General features: G+C 40.0%; 1 protein-coding gene across 1 annotated transcript in view; it reads left to right on the forward strand.

Annotated features, from left to right (window-relative positions):
• The window catches only part of LOC119429084 (plakophilin-4), a gene marked incomplete at its 3' end in the record, with an annotated part of 26438 nt that continues 9554 nt past the window's right edge, over positions 1–16884 (forward strand). Inside the window, exons 1-2 of the mRNA XM_037696802.1 lie at positions 1–385; positions 780–909. Of these exons, the coding sequence (XP_037552730.1) occupies positions 814–909 (96 nt within the window). The remainder of the gene's footprint in view (positions 386–779; positions 910–16884) is intronic.

A 16884-nucleotide genomic window follows, 5' to 3' on the forward strand; every position in this document is an offset into this window, starting at 1 on the left:
CGCTGCATCGGTCCCCTGCAGCTGCAGCCTGGAGGCGCGCAGCGGCGCCGGATCGATCCTTTTATCAGAAAATAATCCATAGCCGCATGGTGACGTCACGCCGCTGATGCTCGGCGGAGGAGGCTGTCTGCCGCGCGCGCGGACACCAGGAATGGACGACCGCGTTTAAACGCCTCACCGCCTATAAACAGTTGCAACAATTAGAGGAGAGACTCATTAAATCAGCACAGGAAACCCGCGCGGACGTGCACGGATCGGTTTTGTTTGGGACGCCTGCGCGTGGGAAATGTAGCGGTCACTGTCGCGTGCAGCCAGGAGGAGAAGGAGGATGTAACCGGACGGATCGAGCCAGCTGTGGCCTGCTTCTAACAGCAACATCTGGCTGGTGAGTCGCGCGCTGAAGGCGGGTGCCTCTCTGGGTCGATGTGACCTCGTCCTTGTCTTGACTGACGGGCTGCATGTGGCACATGATGATGATGATGATGGACGTTCCTCGTGATGCAGTTATAAATGCAAGCGCTGCATGCACACCTGCAGATGAGATGAATAAACATGTGCAGGAATCTATGCCTGCGTGCAGAATTACAGCCAGGCTTACTGGTCTGCAGGTTCAAAGCTGTAATGGTATTACTGAGCTTCTGCATGTTCCGTTATGCACTGTGGAGGGATGCATGAGGAGCGTGGTGGTACCTTAAGGTCAGCAGCACGAGAGCGGCTTCAGATGCACAAACCTGAATCCCATCAGTTTTTGTTTTTTAAGCCGCCTCCTTGTCCTGCAGGGTCAGAGGAGGTGCCTGAGACCAAAGCAGAGATATGGAAGAGGGGAAGGCAGAGGGGGAAGGTGCTGGACCACCACCACCATCAGAGAGCACCACCACCACCAACCTCTTGGCATCTGTCAAAGAGCAGGTAGATTGTGCACACCCTCATCCGCTGTTTATTTTCCGTTTACAGTAGTCCCTCGGTTATCGCGGGAGTTATATTCCAGACACCACCATGATAGGTGAAAAACCGCAAAGTAGGAACACATTTATGTATATTTTACGGTTTTATAAACCCTTCCCACACTCTTGGAATGTTCTAAACTCGTAAACCTACGTCATTTTAACAACATACGTTACAGTACTGCAAAATTTTATATGGGTACTCACCTTGATGGATGAGTTCAGGATTTTTTGCAACTTTCCTGCCAGTTCTGTGAGCTCAATTCGTTTTTTTTTTTTGTCATTCGCATCACATGTGGTACATGAGGTGGAACAAAACTATGTACACAGGGACCCAGTTACATCCAACAAAAGTATAAAATGTAAAAGAAAAACAGTAATAGGATCTGAAATATCAACTAAGAAAAACGTTAAACTAAAAATACACTAAGCACTAGTAGTACAAAAACAATGCACCGAACAGCAGCACGAACATGAGTCTGTGTGAGTAGATGAGTACGCATGAACACAGCAACATGATGTGATTTTTTTCACAGTGATTATTCTGGTTAGAGATTCATGTCGAACAGCCTCAGGGTAGAAGCTGTTCCTCAGTCCTTCCTGAGGGGAGCAGGGCAAAAAGTGTGTGTGCTGGGTGAGTGAGGTCCTTCATGATGCAGGTAGCCCTCTTCCTGCATCTGGAGGTGTAGATGTCTGTGATGGTGAGGAGGCTGACTTCAACAGTCTTCACCACTCTCTGCAAAGCTTTTCTTTCTGCAGCTGTGCAGCCTCCATGCCACATGTTGATGCTGGAGCACAGGATGCTCTCCACTGCACACCTATAGAAGGAGGTGAGGACCGAGCTTCCCAGACCAGCTCGTCTCAGCTTGTTCCATCTGAAGTGCACGACCATCTCCTTCCTCTTCTTCACGTTGATGTGAAGGTTGTTCTTCATGCACCAGCTCTCCAGGTCTTCCACCTCCTGCCTGTAGCTGGACTCATCGTTGTTTGTGATATATCCAACCACCGTTGTATCATCTGCATACTTTACAATATGACAGCCTGAAGGAGTAGGTGTACAGTCATGCCGGAGCAGAGTGAACAAGAGAGGGCTCAGCACACAGCCCTGAGGGGAGCCAGTGCTGAGCGTTATGGTGGAGAAAGAAGTTGTGGATCTTCACTGACTGTGGTCTGTTTGTTAAGAAGTCTAGTACCCAGTTGCAAATGGAGGGGCTTAGTCCTAGTGTATATAGTTTGTCCATCAGGGTTTGGGGAATTGTGATATTGAAGGCAGACATGAAGTCCACGAAGAGCATACAGACGTAGGAGTCCTTCTTCTCCAGGTGGGTGAGAGCAGTGTGGACCACAGAGGAGATGGCATTTTCTATTGATCAATTTTTGCGTTATGTGTACTGGTGGTCCACGTTGATGTTGATGGTTGTTTCGATGTGGGTCATGACCAGTTTTTTGAAGCGTTTAGCGACTATCAGGGTGAGGGGCTACTGGCCAATAGTCATTCAGACCAGTCACTGTAGAGCTTTTTGGGACTGGGATGCTGGTGGTGGTCTTCAGGTAGATTGGAACTGTTGCCAGGGTAAGTGAGGAGTTAAAGATGTCAGCCAGCACAGCGCAGAGCTGATGGGCACAGTCTCTCAGCACCTTCCTGGAGACGTTGTCTGGTCCAGTTGCTTTGTGAGGATTAATCCTCTTGAAAGTACTCCTCACTTCGGTTGAGGTCACGATGATAAACTCTTCTTCCAATGATGAGGTCAGTCTGGTGCTGAGCGGTCTGTTCTAGTCTTCAAAGTGTGTGTAGAACTTGTTGAGGTCATCACGCAATGATGGGTCTCTAGGGCATTGTGCACCTCTGCCTTTATAATCTTTTATACACTTAATGTCCCTCCAAATGCTCCGTGGATCTTGTGAGGTGAATTGACCCTCGATCCTCTATGCATATGTGGCCTTGGCCTTCTTAATACCAGCAACCAGCTCTTTCCTTGTCCTTCTCAGCTCCTGTGAGTTTCCAGACCTGAAGGCAGTGTTTCTGGCTTCCAGCAGGGTGCGCACCTCTTCATTGAGACAAGGCTTCCTGTTCGGGTAGCTCTTAACATATCTGATGGTGATGACATCATCAGCACATTTACTAATGTACCCCAGGTCTGAGGATGTGTATTTCTCCAGGTCTAGCTCCTCCTCATTTTCAGCAGCTTCTCTGAAGACCTTCCAGCCTGTGCACGTGAAACAGTCTTTAAATATGGAGTCACTATTCTTTACCCAAGATTTAACTTTCTTTTGTTAGATAGATCGTTACTTCTGACTTTGTGTTTCAAAAGTTTCCCTCCGTTTTGGCAGAAAGCAGCGACCGGAAGCACAGTTAAGTTCTGGGTAGTGTAGTTCTTTTGACTGGCGGTACAGTGTAGGCCAGGGCTTAATTGGTAAACTGATCGATGCAGGAACGCAAATAGCGGGCGGACCGGCTGGGGGTGTTTGTGTCCTCAGGAACGTGCATGCTCACAAGACAAGAACCTGACAAGTTGTTTAATGACATAACATATATTTTATTAGTAAAGAATAGAGTCCTAACATTTATTAAACATTACTACATCAAAATTGTGTTTTGACAAACTCATCGATTAAACTAAAAAAATTTGTCAACGCAAAAGAGGAAAAAAGGTGCAGGTATTACTCTTGCTTTGAGTTTACTTTGTTGCATGCATGCTGTGGGTGACAAGCATCCAGGGCATCATAAAAACAGCAGCAGAGGGGAGTGACACGGTTCAAGCATGGCTCTCCAAACGACAAGGCAGTGATATTTGTTCAAAAAAATTTTATTAGTAAGCCTGAGAGTTGCCGGATCCAAGCAAACAGTTTCCGGAACGTAAGAGAGTTCCCAGATCTTTTTCTGGCAAAATCCGGTTCAAATTAAGCACCGGTATAGGTTTAGTGAAAGAAAACTACGAAATGGCGGCACATGTCCGAATTATTATTTTTGTTAACTTTTTATCCTGTACTGTCCCAATCACGTGATTAATATTAAAGTTGATAATCGTATGTCATGTACAATCTTACATAAAAAAAAAACCACAAAAGAGCGAGTCCACGAAAGTTGAACCGCAAAGTAGCGAGGGACTTTTCTGAAACTGTGTCTGCATTCAATCAGAGAAGCTTTGCCCTGTTTGGATCTTTAGTCTTAATCAAACATGTGAATCATCTTAGACGTGACAAAATAACATAATTTTCATATTTTAAAACTATTTAGAGTTCTCGTGTGAGTTTTGGTACAATTGCAGTCATTTTAGCATTAATTTTCCACTTGAGGCGTGCGTTTGGGGATAGTGCAATTTTTCTGTAAGTGACTACTGCACATTAGCATCTCGTTTAAGCTGCTAGTTTTTGTGGTCGTTTTGTGTCTAATTAGAAAAATGTAGCTACATTTTAAACCATTTTACACCCCAGATATTTTTTTTCTTCTTTTTGTGGCTGTTTTGCTTACCTTCATATTTAGAGGCCATATGAGAATATTGAAGTTATATTTATTTTTTGCGTTGTTTGGCTCTTCTTTTCGTGACGTTTTCTTCTCTTTGTGGTCATTTAACTGAGGTGCTGTCTAACCTCTGGGATCATTACTGTCCACTTGTGAAAGCAGGGCGATAAGGATTTTACCTGTCTGTATGTAGTGTTAACAAAATATCTCTTGAACCAGTGGATGGATTTCAATGAAACCCTCAGAAAGTGAACACTGCACATTTAAGACTCATTAACTTTTGGAGTCAACCCATTTTAAGATGGCAGCAACAGCTAATCAACCTCACCTGACACTAGGAATGCGTGAGATATGCGGTACACGGTAGAAACAATAGACATTTAGCCAATGATAGAGATCTGTCATCTACCGGCTAACCGCAGTAATGTAAAATCAGAGTTGTCAGATTTAACTGTTACGTTGTTTTAATTGAAAACTGTGCGTAAATGGTATTAAAGTCTGTTTTCTTCTAGCGCTAAGTAGCAAAGCTACAAGCTAACTACGGCCGTCTTGCCGTATTATTGCCATATTCGGACGCATGTGCAAAACACTGTGTTCTGTCGAAAGTTAAATTAATAGTTGGTTAGCTTTAGAGAGTGCATTTGTGCTAAAAAAAAAAGGGGGTTAAACTTGCTCTATGATCTGTGAAAAGAATGCTGTGTTGTGTGATTTTACTGCAAGACTCTCTGGTCAAAGCCACAGAGGAAACTGGTCGCCATTTTGTGTCAGCTCTCCTGAAAGCGGAAGGAGACGCCCACTAGAGGGTTGGAGGGTGAAGTGTTTTCAGTGTGAACTTGCTGCTCTGTTGCTGTTTTTTTAAGTAAGAAGACTGGAAACTGTTAAGAGTTAACATCATATTCTTTTGTTTCAAACATATGGCTAAAACTACATTTGATATATTTTGCATTACAAGAAAGAAGCCTAATACTTGATTTGTTTTTATTTAAAACTCTCTGGACCTAGTACTGGAATTTTCTTGATTGAGATTATTTTGTGGTATAGCAGTTTTTAACATAAATGCTGGAAAAATGACACCCAATACTTTTTTTTCATTCCTATTGCAAGTTTTATATCAAAAACATATCATGATATATATAGTTATCGCCACCCATCACAATACAGATCGGGATATGAATTTTATGCCATATCACACATCCCTACTGGACACAGAAATGTCTGCAACTATGACAATTTTACAGATATTTACCTAAAATGTAGCGCTTTGGTAGCTGAAAGTCAGGGATGACAATTTTAGCCTCTTTTTGGGGGGTGCTCAAGCACACCTAAATTTTAACTCAACACCCTAGAAAAATAAAGAAACCATCATTAGGATTTTGTAAGGAAACTCAGTTCTCAAACTTTAGATTCACCAAAATATTCAATAAATTTCGAAAAAATACGAAATAAATGATTACTCAAATGGGCCAGTAAAATTTATGATTTTTTTGTATGTTGCACGAGTCAGATCCTCAACACCACCTGTCAATCATTCCAGTAGGCTTGCCAGCAACTAACCAATCGGCGACCTCAATTTGTCGCGAAGGTAAACGGCCCTTACCTGCAGGAGCTGCAGCCCTTTTCCTACGACAACAATGTCGGGGTTTTACATTACGAACACTTTGCTGTTGAAGGGATTTTGTGCAAAAATCATTTTTAAAAAATGGTGAAACGTTGTCAGTGGAGAACAGGTAATTCAGACAGTGTTACTCTGAGCACTTAGAGGGTGGAATACCGTTTATTCGATTTCACAAAATAAATGGAGCTTGGAAAAATGTAAAAGATGGACAAAGGCCTGTGGCCGACCTCATGAGCAGCTGAATACATTTATAAACAGGAAGTACCACATGTTCATTTGTACAAAGGAAACTTCAAGTAAATCTACAATTTATTGTCATAAATACATTATGTTTAATGGCTAAATTAAAGGTTAATGCTTAAAGCTAATTGTGATTTGTTTTGTGTGCTTTACATGTAGATATATGTTGTAACTTCTGGTTGCATAAGTTTCTTCTTTGTTTGGTATGAACAGTTAACACTGAACTGATTTTGTACAAAGCGTTTATTAGGGTAATGTAGAGCAGAGTGCTACGTCTGTAGCATCTTAGCTAGCGCTAGCTTAATGCTACGTTAGTGCCAGCAGTTGTTGACCAGGGGTGTTTGAATGCTTGAGAGAAGCGGAGCATGCTCTATTTACACAAGGAGAGCTGTTGGTCAGGCTGCTTCTTGTTGTGCCATTAACTCTAAAATAGTTATTGAATCAAGTGTTTACTTACTATGTAGGTTAACATAAATGTTTAACAACCCATTAAAATACACCAGAATGCAGGAAATGTCTACTTTATATTCAATTTTCTGGGTGAGGACCCTCAGACCCCCCCACCAGTGTGCCCCCCCCCCCCCGAGCCGTTGTCAACACTGGGGGGTAAAGTCACCCCAAAACCCCCAGTATACTCCCGCGTACGTCCATACGCGGAGGTACGCACGTACCTCCCGGAGGTACGAGTGTACCCCCGCAGGGCATGTCGTGCAAAGCTCAATTTTTACGACCGCATGCATGGTGCTGCACAATAAACTGCCCGGCGACAGACTGTTTTGTTTGCGACACCAATGTATTAAATTCCCCTTCTTCATCCCTGATCTGGCCTTTTCTTTAGTTTTTTTTGCCAAAAGGCAAGTGATCTCTTCCTCCTCCGTTGATGCCATGACTGAAATGGTGAGAAATGAAAGAATTTGTCACGAGCGAATTATAAAATCGGGTCCAGCGTGGCTGCAGGAGGGTCTGGAGATTTCCTGTTGGGCTGGTCTGCAGGACCAGCACTCCCTGTTTGTTTCTTTTTCTTTTTATTAACAACATATAAACACAGAACACCACTGCGGCTGAGGCTGCCAGCTCTCGGTTTTTTTCTCCCCCGACCTGTCAATCAATCCAGTACGTGTTTCAGCAAATGACCAATCGACGACCTCAATTTGTCCCGAAGGTAAACGCCCCTTGTCTGTGGAGATGACTGCAGCTGCTCAGGGTGTACGCTCGAGTATGAAGTCTGAACCCTCTGCGTACAGTACACGTGTACAAACGCGTGAACGGACGTACGCGGGAGTATACTGGGGGCTTTAAGGTAAATTAGAAACATTCCTGTCCAACACAAACTCTGAGCTCTAACAGACGTCTCAGTATCACCTAAATTATTTGTGGTCATTTGCAAGGTTTGACCAAAACAGCTTAAACTCCTTTTCTTCATCATGGTTTTAGTTCACATCTAAGGTGGCCGGCGGTATGCGATATTGAGGTCATTTACTTCATTTGATGACAGTTTTGTTCCTTTGTTTGCTTCTTGTTTTTCATTTCTAGAGATAATTTTTCTGTTAATTCTCTGGATTATTACCATTATAGCTTTTTAGCATCATCTCTTTGTCTCAATGCATTTTATTTGGCCGTGTGGCGATTTCATTTGATTCTGTATGATTTGATCTTATTTGTTGATATTGTCGGTTGTTTTGCTGTTATTCGAGTGGTGGCGCAGAGGTTAGAAGATGGGTCTGTGATCGGAAAGTCGCAGGTTCAACTCCCGGTATCGTCAACATCAAAATGTGGGTGGAAAAGGTGAAACATCCACACCTGCCTTCACCCTCATTCGCCCCACTCTGGGCCCCTGAGCAAGGCCCTTAACCCCCACCATCTGTTCCCTAAACAGGTCTCTCTTGAAAATGAGTTCTTGTGACTCAGTGAGACTACCTGTATAAATAGTAAATTAAATGAAATGAAAAAATATTCTGCTTTCATTTTTTTTCCTCCATTCTGTGACTGTTTCTCTTCTCTTTGTGTTCCTTTGAGGAGGAAAGTCGTATTTTCTCTCCTTGTTACACCTTTGGTTGTATGAACATGAAGTTTGTGAGTCATCCAAATATGCCAAGTAAATCCAAGGGATTAGCTGCAGATGAGGCTCAAATATAATAAATTGTCACGCTGAGTCACATGAGTTTGTGCTTAAAATTCTATTAAAATTTTAATTATTACCTTCCTCTCCCAGGCTTCTTCTATTATCTGCAAAATGTGAACATGATATTTACTGACATGCCATTAAGATAAGAAAACTACATGTCAGTCCAAGTCTCCAGAGGACGTTTTTCTTGATAAACAAGTTTTTACGCAAACACAGTTTCTTATAAAGGTGTGTTTTTGTCCCTTTTTCCTTTGCTTGTTTTCACACATTGGACCTTTTCCTTGTCATTTCCTGTAAATTCTTGCCTTCTGTCACGTAGCGCCTAAAGCTGAAAGGCAGGAAGAAATGGTTTTTATCTGTATCTGCGTGTACGTTTGTCTGTTAGCAAAATATATCTTGAACCGTTGGATGGTTTGTAAAAAAACCCACAGAAAGATCAAGTTCAAGAAGCTTTATTATCCCCAAGGAGCAATTCGTTTCACAGTCATTAGACACACGAAACATCCATACAAGGCATTGAGACGTTAAAATACCAGAACAGAAGTAATCACTGTTTGTTGAGAAGCCTGACCACTTCAGGGATGAATGAGTTTTTCAGTCTGTTCGTTCTACATATGGGCAGCAGATATCTGCATCCAAATGGAAGCAACTGAACTCACCATGGAGTGGCTGATCAGGATCTGCCAGAATCATCCTGGCCTTGTATGTACACGGACTGGTTGTGCATCTGCACATCGTGTGTCATGTACAATCTTACGTTGAAAAACGGCGAAGGCGCGAGTCTGTGAAAGTTGAACAGCAAAGTATCGAGGGACTACTGTACTTTAGATTTTGGACTAAAGCGGTATTTCTCAACATAAGATGATCTTTGGCATGAAAGGCTAATTCTTTTATTTATGTTTTTGTTGAGCTCTTTTCTGTCGTTGCCCAGGCAGTTTGACAAGTTTTCTTTAGCTAAACGATGAAACAAACATCCATATCCATAAGCGGTGCCGTTTGTAAAGTTACACAGTCAAAAATTAACAGCAATGTTTTGGTTTATTTAGCTTTTCATAAGAAAAAAAACATTTTTTTCAAAGTCATTTTTGCCATGTTATTCATACATTTAGAAATGTCATAGTCCCCAACTAAATATATAATTTACAAGCTAAATACTTATCTTGCAAGTTAAATATTTAATTACCAAGCTAAATATTTAGGTGTAAATTAAATATTTAATTTCCAAGCTAAATAGTTATTTTCAAAACTAAAATTAAATTTCCAAACTAAACTTTTAATTTCTAAGTTAAACATTTAATTTCCAAAATAAACATTTAATTTGCTAACTAAATATTTAACTTTGATCTAAATATTTAACTTTGATCCAAATATTTAACGTGCTAGCTAAATATTTAGGTCCAAGCGCCTAAATATTTAGCTTGCAAGTTAAATATTTAGATCAGAGTTAAATATTTAGCTAGCAAATTAAATGCTTAGCTTAGAAATTAAATGCTTTGTTTGGAAATTAAATATTTAGCTTTGACAATAAATATTTAGTTTGGAACTAAAATGTTTAGTTTTGAAAATAATTAGCTTGGAAATTAAATATTTAATTTACACCTAAATATTTAGTTTACTAATTAAATATTTAACTTGCAAGTTAAGTATTTAGTGTGTAAACTAAATATTTAGGTTGTAAATTAAATATTTATTTGGGAATTATAACATTTATAAATACATGAATAACATGGTGGAAATATGACTTTGAAAACATAACCCCTTTTTTTTTCTTATGAAAGGCTAAATAAAACCGGTTCACGAAACACATCAGATCTGTAGGACAACAACAGAGGCAGCCTCTGTCTGTCTGTCTCCTGTCCCTGCTGCTTTGCTAACGCTGATTTATATCCCGTCAGCAGGGGAGTCTTTCTGTTCTCCTCCCCTTAATTATACCTGGACAGTGGCCATGTTCTCAGCTCAGTCCCTCGGTGTGCATCTCTGATTCAGGCACTCTTCTATTTAAAGGCTTACGAGTCTAAGAAAAGGGATTCAGATCTCACTTTTAATCTGCTGTTTTCAAAGAGCTGCAGATTGCGTGTAAATCTCTGCCGATGCAGAGTTAAGAAAAAGGCTGTTCTCCATGCCTTAACGTTGCTTCTCAAAGAACAGGACACCCCCCCCCCCCCCCCCACACACACACACTAATTGTGCTTTGTGCATCAAAAGCTCTGCTTGCCACATGAGATTTCATATCTACTGCACCATTTCTCCTGCAGCTCCTTGTATAGTTTGATTATTGGTTTTCACAACCGAGTCACCATCCAAAAAACACATTTTACAAAATTGTAAGAATTGTGTGTGTGACTCAGCCCTTCAAATGTCTAAAAAAATGTGTTTTTTGAGTCGGAAATAAAAGAGGAATCGTACCAGTGCAACGCAGAAGTCGCTAGGCGTGCTGTGTTTTCTAGTGGTGTGGTGAAATAGTAGCCCATAAGTCGGACGTAGACAAATGATCCGTGTTGCAGAAGGGTTGAGTCAAGGGCGGTTCTGACTCCTCGGAGGGGAGTCCTGTATGGCCTCAAATTCCAGCCATAAATATTTTGCATGTGCAAAAAAGATTTGTGACCTTGTAGAAAAAAATATTTGTGTAAAAAAGATTTGTATTTATAATAAAAAAATTAAAAAAAAATCACAAGTTACAAAACTTTTTTACAATGTTCTGTTTACGTATACGAATCAAAAACTACATGTAACAATTTTGTCCTGGCCTTGCACCTCTCAGTTGATTGGTCAATGTCATGTCAATCACAAATGAATGATCCAATCAGAGAACAGATGAGTTTAGCTGTAGACGCCTCGTTGAATGGACTGGTTGTCAGAGCATCCGCCATATTGAATTATTGAATATTGACAAAATTCGAACATTTAGTTTTTGGATTCGTATCTGTAAACAGAGCATCATAAAAAAGTTTTGTAACTAGTGATTTTTTATTTTTTTTATTTTACAAATACAAATCTTTTTTTACATGTGCAAAATATTTATGGCTGGAATTTTAGCCCATAGTCCCAGGGATTTGATCTTTTTCGAGCTCTTCACAGTTTGGGGCTGTGGTTGTGTATTTATCGCCCGTCACTGATGCCAAAACAGAGCGTTCTCATGAGGTGATGGATACAGAGCAGAAAACCAACTCCTGTTTTACTTTCAGCACGGTTGCACTCTAAATCTGGGCGTTCTCAGAGAGAAGGTTTCATCATGTAACTTGTTTCACACTGTTGAACAGGCTGTGAGGGTGGAGGAAAGACCAGGTTCTGTGTTGGAATGCAGGCGGCGGTGCTGCTGAAGCGTCAAATCCACCGCCTGCAGTTCCTCCACAGAAATGTCACATTAGACGTGCTAAATGAAGCACATCACTTATTGCCTTCCATTGTGTTCAGGGCCTGATGCTTTTCCACTTTGCTCTCATTTAGTCCATTAAAAGTCGGAGTGATGGATGTGTGGAAGTAAACACCAAAAGCTGCCATTTGGAAAGACGAAACCTTCAAAACGTTGACGCACTGTTTGATTTTTGTCACTTTTTCAGCATACTATGACATTGATTTGATGTTGGACCAACAGCCAGCAATAAAGTTGCTTCCAAATGAAAAATGAGACGTATGTGAACGGTGTCTGCGCCTTTCTGTGAAGGCATAAAGACTACGAAACGAAATGCTATGTCTGCCACATGAACTAAACAGAGCAGTTTATAAAATAACACAAACAAATCACTATAAAATAATAAAAAAAACAATTAAGTGAAGACCATTCATTCAACCTTTATATAGACAGGTAAATCCCATTGAGCCTCGAGGACTCATTTACAAGAGAGACCTGATTTCAACAAAGAATGATGACAACAATGGACAACAGCGACAACAATAGACAGTTATAAAAAGGCATACAGATTTTTTTTTTAACGAATAGGATGGCTAAAAAAAAAAAAAAAGGTAACAAAAAACAGCTAGATTCTAAGGCGAATGTAGAAAACTAAAAACAGGAGCATGTCTGCATTAGTCCCTGCCAGGAGTCCAACAGATTCTTGAAGCCACAGAGGTCAAGGTCGAGAGCTTCAAATCTTTTTGTAAGATATTCCAGGAAACAGGAGCGGAGTAGGAGAAGACCCTTTTGCCTAGTTCAGTCCACACTGATGGAACACTGCAGGCAATGATGTCCTGAGAGCGCACGCTGTAGCTGCACTCAGGCAGAGACATGTAGGAGGAGATGTATGAAGGCAGCAGACCAAGAAGTGATTTAAAGATGAAAATGTACCAGTGAGAGAGTCTGCGTGAAGTTAATGATGTCCAGTTAACCAGTGAAAACAGGGTGCAGTGATGGGTACGGTAGTTACAGCCAGTTATGAGTCTTAGTGCACCGTGATAGACAGCATCCAACATCTGCAGGGTGCTTGTAGGAGCGTTCATGTAAATGATGTCACTGTAGTCAATGGAGGGAAGGAAAGTAGAAGTTACCAGGTGTTTCCTAGTTTTCAGAGTTAGACAAGATTGATTTCTGAAAAAGGAACCCAATTTTACTTTCAATTTCTTTACCAAGTTTTACATGAGGCTTAAAAGAGAGATGTGCATTGACCAAGATTCCCAAGTATTTATAAGAATCAACAAACTCAATAGGAACACAATTCGAAGATGAGATAGATCCAAAGACTGCTGGTACCGACTTCCTGTTTGAAAACAACATCCCTTTGGTTTTGTCAGCATTTAGCACCAGTTTGAGATGGAACAAATCTGACTGGATGATGTCGAATGCAGACTCTAAGAGCTGGAAAACCTTAGCAACTATTTTAGCTCGACAGTAAATAACTGTATTGTCGGCATAGAAATGTAATGACGCATCAGGAGTGATTTGACCTACATTATTTATGTAAAGAGGGTGGGTACTAAGACTGAGCCTTGTGGTACACCACTGTAGGCAGTTAAATAGCTGGAAGAAGTACCATTATCTTGAACACACATTGCCTCCGATCTGAGAGGTAATTAGAAAACCAACTGATGGTATAGTCTGAGAAACCAGTGGTGTGGGCTTAATAGACAAATAAGAATATACAATCTTATTTTATTCTCGAAAAGTAATAAAGGGCTTGACTCAAAAATCATTGACTTCTATGGTTGAAAATGTGATTGGGATTCTTAGCTGGTTTTCTTAGTAAAGTAAAAAATTATTGTTAGAATGTAAAGTCACGGAATAATTAATGCTTCTCAGTTTTAGGGTTTTATGTATGATCCAAATCTAAACTCAAGATTTCACTCAGAACCGTAAGATGCTCAGAAAAAAGGCAACAAAGAGCTCTATTTTAGACTCTATAGGCCTCAGTTAGCAGGTTAAAAGTCATAACAGACCAATTAGATAAAGATTAAACAATATGGCTTGTTTGGAAGAGTTGCATTAAGTCTCAAAAGTAGGTTATTAAAGTTTAAATCTGAATGAACCACAAAGTATCTAGATTATTGTCCTTCATGCACATGAAACCAAAAGGTGGTATATCACAGGGATGCCATTGTTGGAGACTAGTTGATAACTTTAACTTGTGAGAAAATTATGAGAAAATAGACACAATTGCTGTTGTAGTCTCATTTAATCTGTCTGTGGCCAAACCGAGATTGAACCATGCTGGCCTTGTTTTGTACGGTCATTTATTTGAAAATCTGTTTTTGTGTGCTCCTTTTGCAAAATTGTTTTCAATACATACTCCATCATCACACTCATCTTGGCTTGCTTTGAATCCACCACATCTCGATTTGTAGCCGTGGTAGCCGTGTTATTGATTCTACTGGAATACATCTTTGAATTGAAGATCATGGTCCACACTGAATGATCCACACTTACAAAGCACCTTTTTACCTCTCGTGGTTCTGCCATCCATTCACACAAATTCACGCAGAGGCTTGTTATCGAATTCCCGACCCTCTGACTGAAGGACAACCTCTAAGCCCTCGCTTAAAACAGGCAGACTTGGATTAGTTTTTTTAATAATTATTATTGTTCATTTATATGGTTAGATCTGAACATGTTGTACAGTTTAACATATCCGGGGATACTGTTATTTATTTATTTTTTTTAACCAAATTTAAACATTTTTCAAATCTATCCTCAACATCTAACTTCAGACTTTGCAATGCAAAGGACTTGCTAATTCAATCAATTCAAAAATGCTTTATTAATCCAAGAGGGAAATTAAATGTTGTAACACATCATACTGGTTTCATTAAAGAGTTGTTATAGATGCCGATGGCTGTGGGCAGGAAGGATCTCTTGTACTGGTCTGTCCTACAACGGATCTGAAGAAGTCTCTGACTGAAGACTCTCTGTTGTTGTATGACAGTCTGATGAAAAGGATGCTGAGGGTTGACTATAATGTTCTTCATTTTATGAAGAATCCTTCTTTGTACAATCATCTCCAAAGGTTCTAGAGAAGTCCCCAGAACTGAGCCAGCCTTCTTTTATGAGCTTGTTGATCTTTTTTGAAGTCACTTGCTGTGGTGCTGCTCCCCCAGCAGATGATGGCAGAAGAGAGAGCACTCTCTACAACAGACTTATAGAAGATATGCAGCATCTTGCTGCAAACACTGAAGGACTTCAACTTCCTCAAGAAGTACAGTCTGCTCTGTCCCTTCTTGTAGATGGCTTCACTGTTGTATTTCCAGTCCAGTCTGTTGTCCAGGTGAACCCCAAGGTATTTCTACTTCTCCACCACCTCCACTTCTTCTCCCATAATGGAAATAGTGTTGGACCTGTTTCTGTTTCTCCTGAAATCTACAATTGTCTCCTTTGTTTTGTTCACATTCAGAATCGGAATAAACTTTATTGGCATTGCATCGAGATACGAGAATATGTACGTACAGTCGTCCGAAAGATGGGCGGAGTGCACGAAGCTGCGGCTATTAAATAGCGCGTCCCTCTTATTCTTATTCAGAATAATAATTATTATTTCAAGATACTCAAAGCACTTTACTCTACAATCTGTGTCCTCATTTACCCATTCATACAGCACTCTACTAGATCTCTACAAAGCTAATTGAAAAAATCATTCTAAAGAGACTAATCAGTGCTTTAGATCACATTCATACACTAATGGGACACACATCAGAGGCTATGAGGGGTTCAGTGTCTTGCCCAGGGACACTTCGACATGTGACTGCTGGTGAATTCGAACCCCCAACTCTCGCATTGGAGGATGACTGCTCTAACCACTCAGCCACAGCTGAGTGGGGGCGGAGATGATTGTTTCCACACCATGCCACAAAGCGGTCCACCAGTTCCCTATACTCAGCTTCTTGTCCATCACTGATGCACCCGACCACTGCAGAGTCATTTGAATATTTCTGCAGATGACAGGAGTTTGTTTTGTACTGGAAATCTGAGGTGTACAGAGTGGAAAAAAGAATGGTGAGAGTACAGTCCCCTGTGGTGCTCCTGAGCTACTGACCACCTGGCTAGACATACAACTCTTCAATCTCACAAACTGTGGTCTGTTTGTCAGGTAGTCTTTGATCCATGTGATTGTTGAGACCTCCACCTGAGTCTTCTGGAGTTTCTTACAAAGCAAATCAGGCTGGATTGTGTTACATGCACTGTTATAAGGTCCTAAGATCCTGAGGAACTGTAAATGGACTGCACTTATATAGCACCTTTCTATCTTATCAAGATACTCAAAGCACTTTACACTACAATCTGTGCCCTCATTTACCCATTCATATGGCGCTCTGCTGTATCTCTACAAAAAATAATCAGTGGTTTATCACATTCATACACTGATGGGACACACATCAGAGGCAATGAAGGGTTCATTGTCTTGCCCAGGGACACTTCGACATGTGATTGCTGGTGAAATTGAACCCCCAACTCTTGCAACATATTTTGCTAACAAAAATGCCAAATTTCCCATAGGAAATGAATAGGAGAAAACTCTTAACAGAACATATGGAGCCATTTTGGTTCATCATGCAAGGAAGGCAGTGCATTATGCAATGCATGGAAGGCACCTATTATTACCTATTATCACCTATTAATATTATTGTTATTATTATTGTTAATAATTAGTAATTATAATAATTAATATAAATTATAGATGTTTAATGTTACTAATGATATATTTTAATATTAATAATTATTGATATTAATAATTAATATTTAATATTGATACTAATTATTGGTGTGAATATCATTAATATTGATTATTAATTATTATTTAAATACTAATTAATGAATTAACAATATATTAATAAATATTTATATTGATAATTATTATTGATTATTTATATTAATCATTAATATTAATAGTTATTTTTAATAATAATAATTTAATAATAAATGGGAAGTCCCCGTCAAAGTTTCTCCAGGAACTTTCTAGTTTTATTTTGGAAAGCACCTTGGTCAATGCAAGGTGTTGTTGGAAGGTGCTATAGAAATAAAGTTTATTATTATTATTATTATTATTATTATTATTATTATTATTATTATTATTAT

Source organism: Nematolebias whitei, chromosome 23, assembly GCF_014905685.2.
Source record: "Nematolebias whitei isolate Nwh7 chromosome 23, NemWhi1, whole genome shotgun sequence".
Lineage (NCBI taxonomy): Eukaryota > Metazoa > Chordata > Actinopteri > Cyprinodontiformes > Rivulidae > Nematolebias > Nematolebias whitei.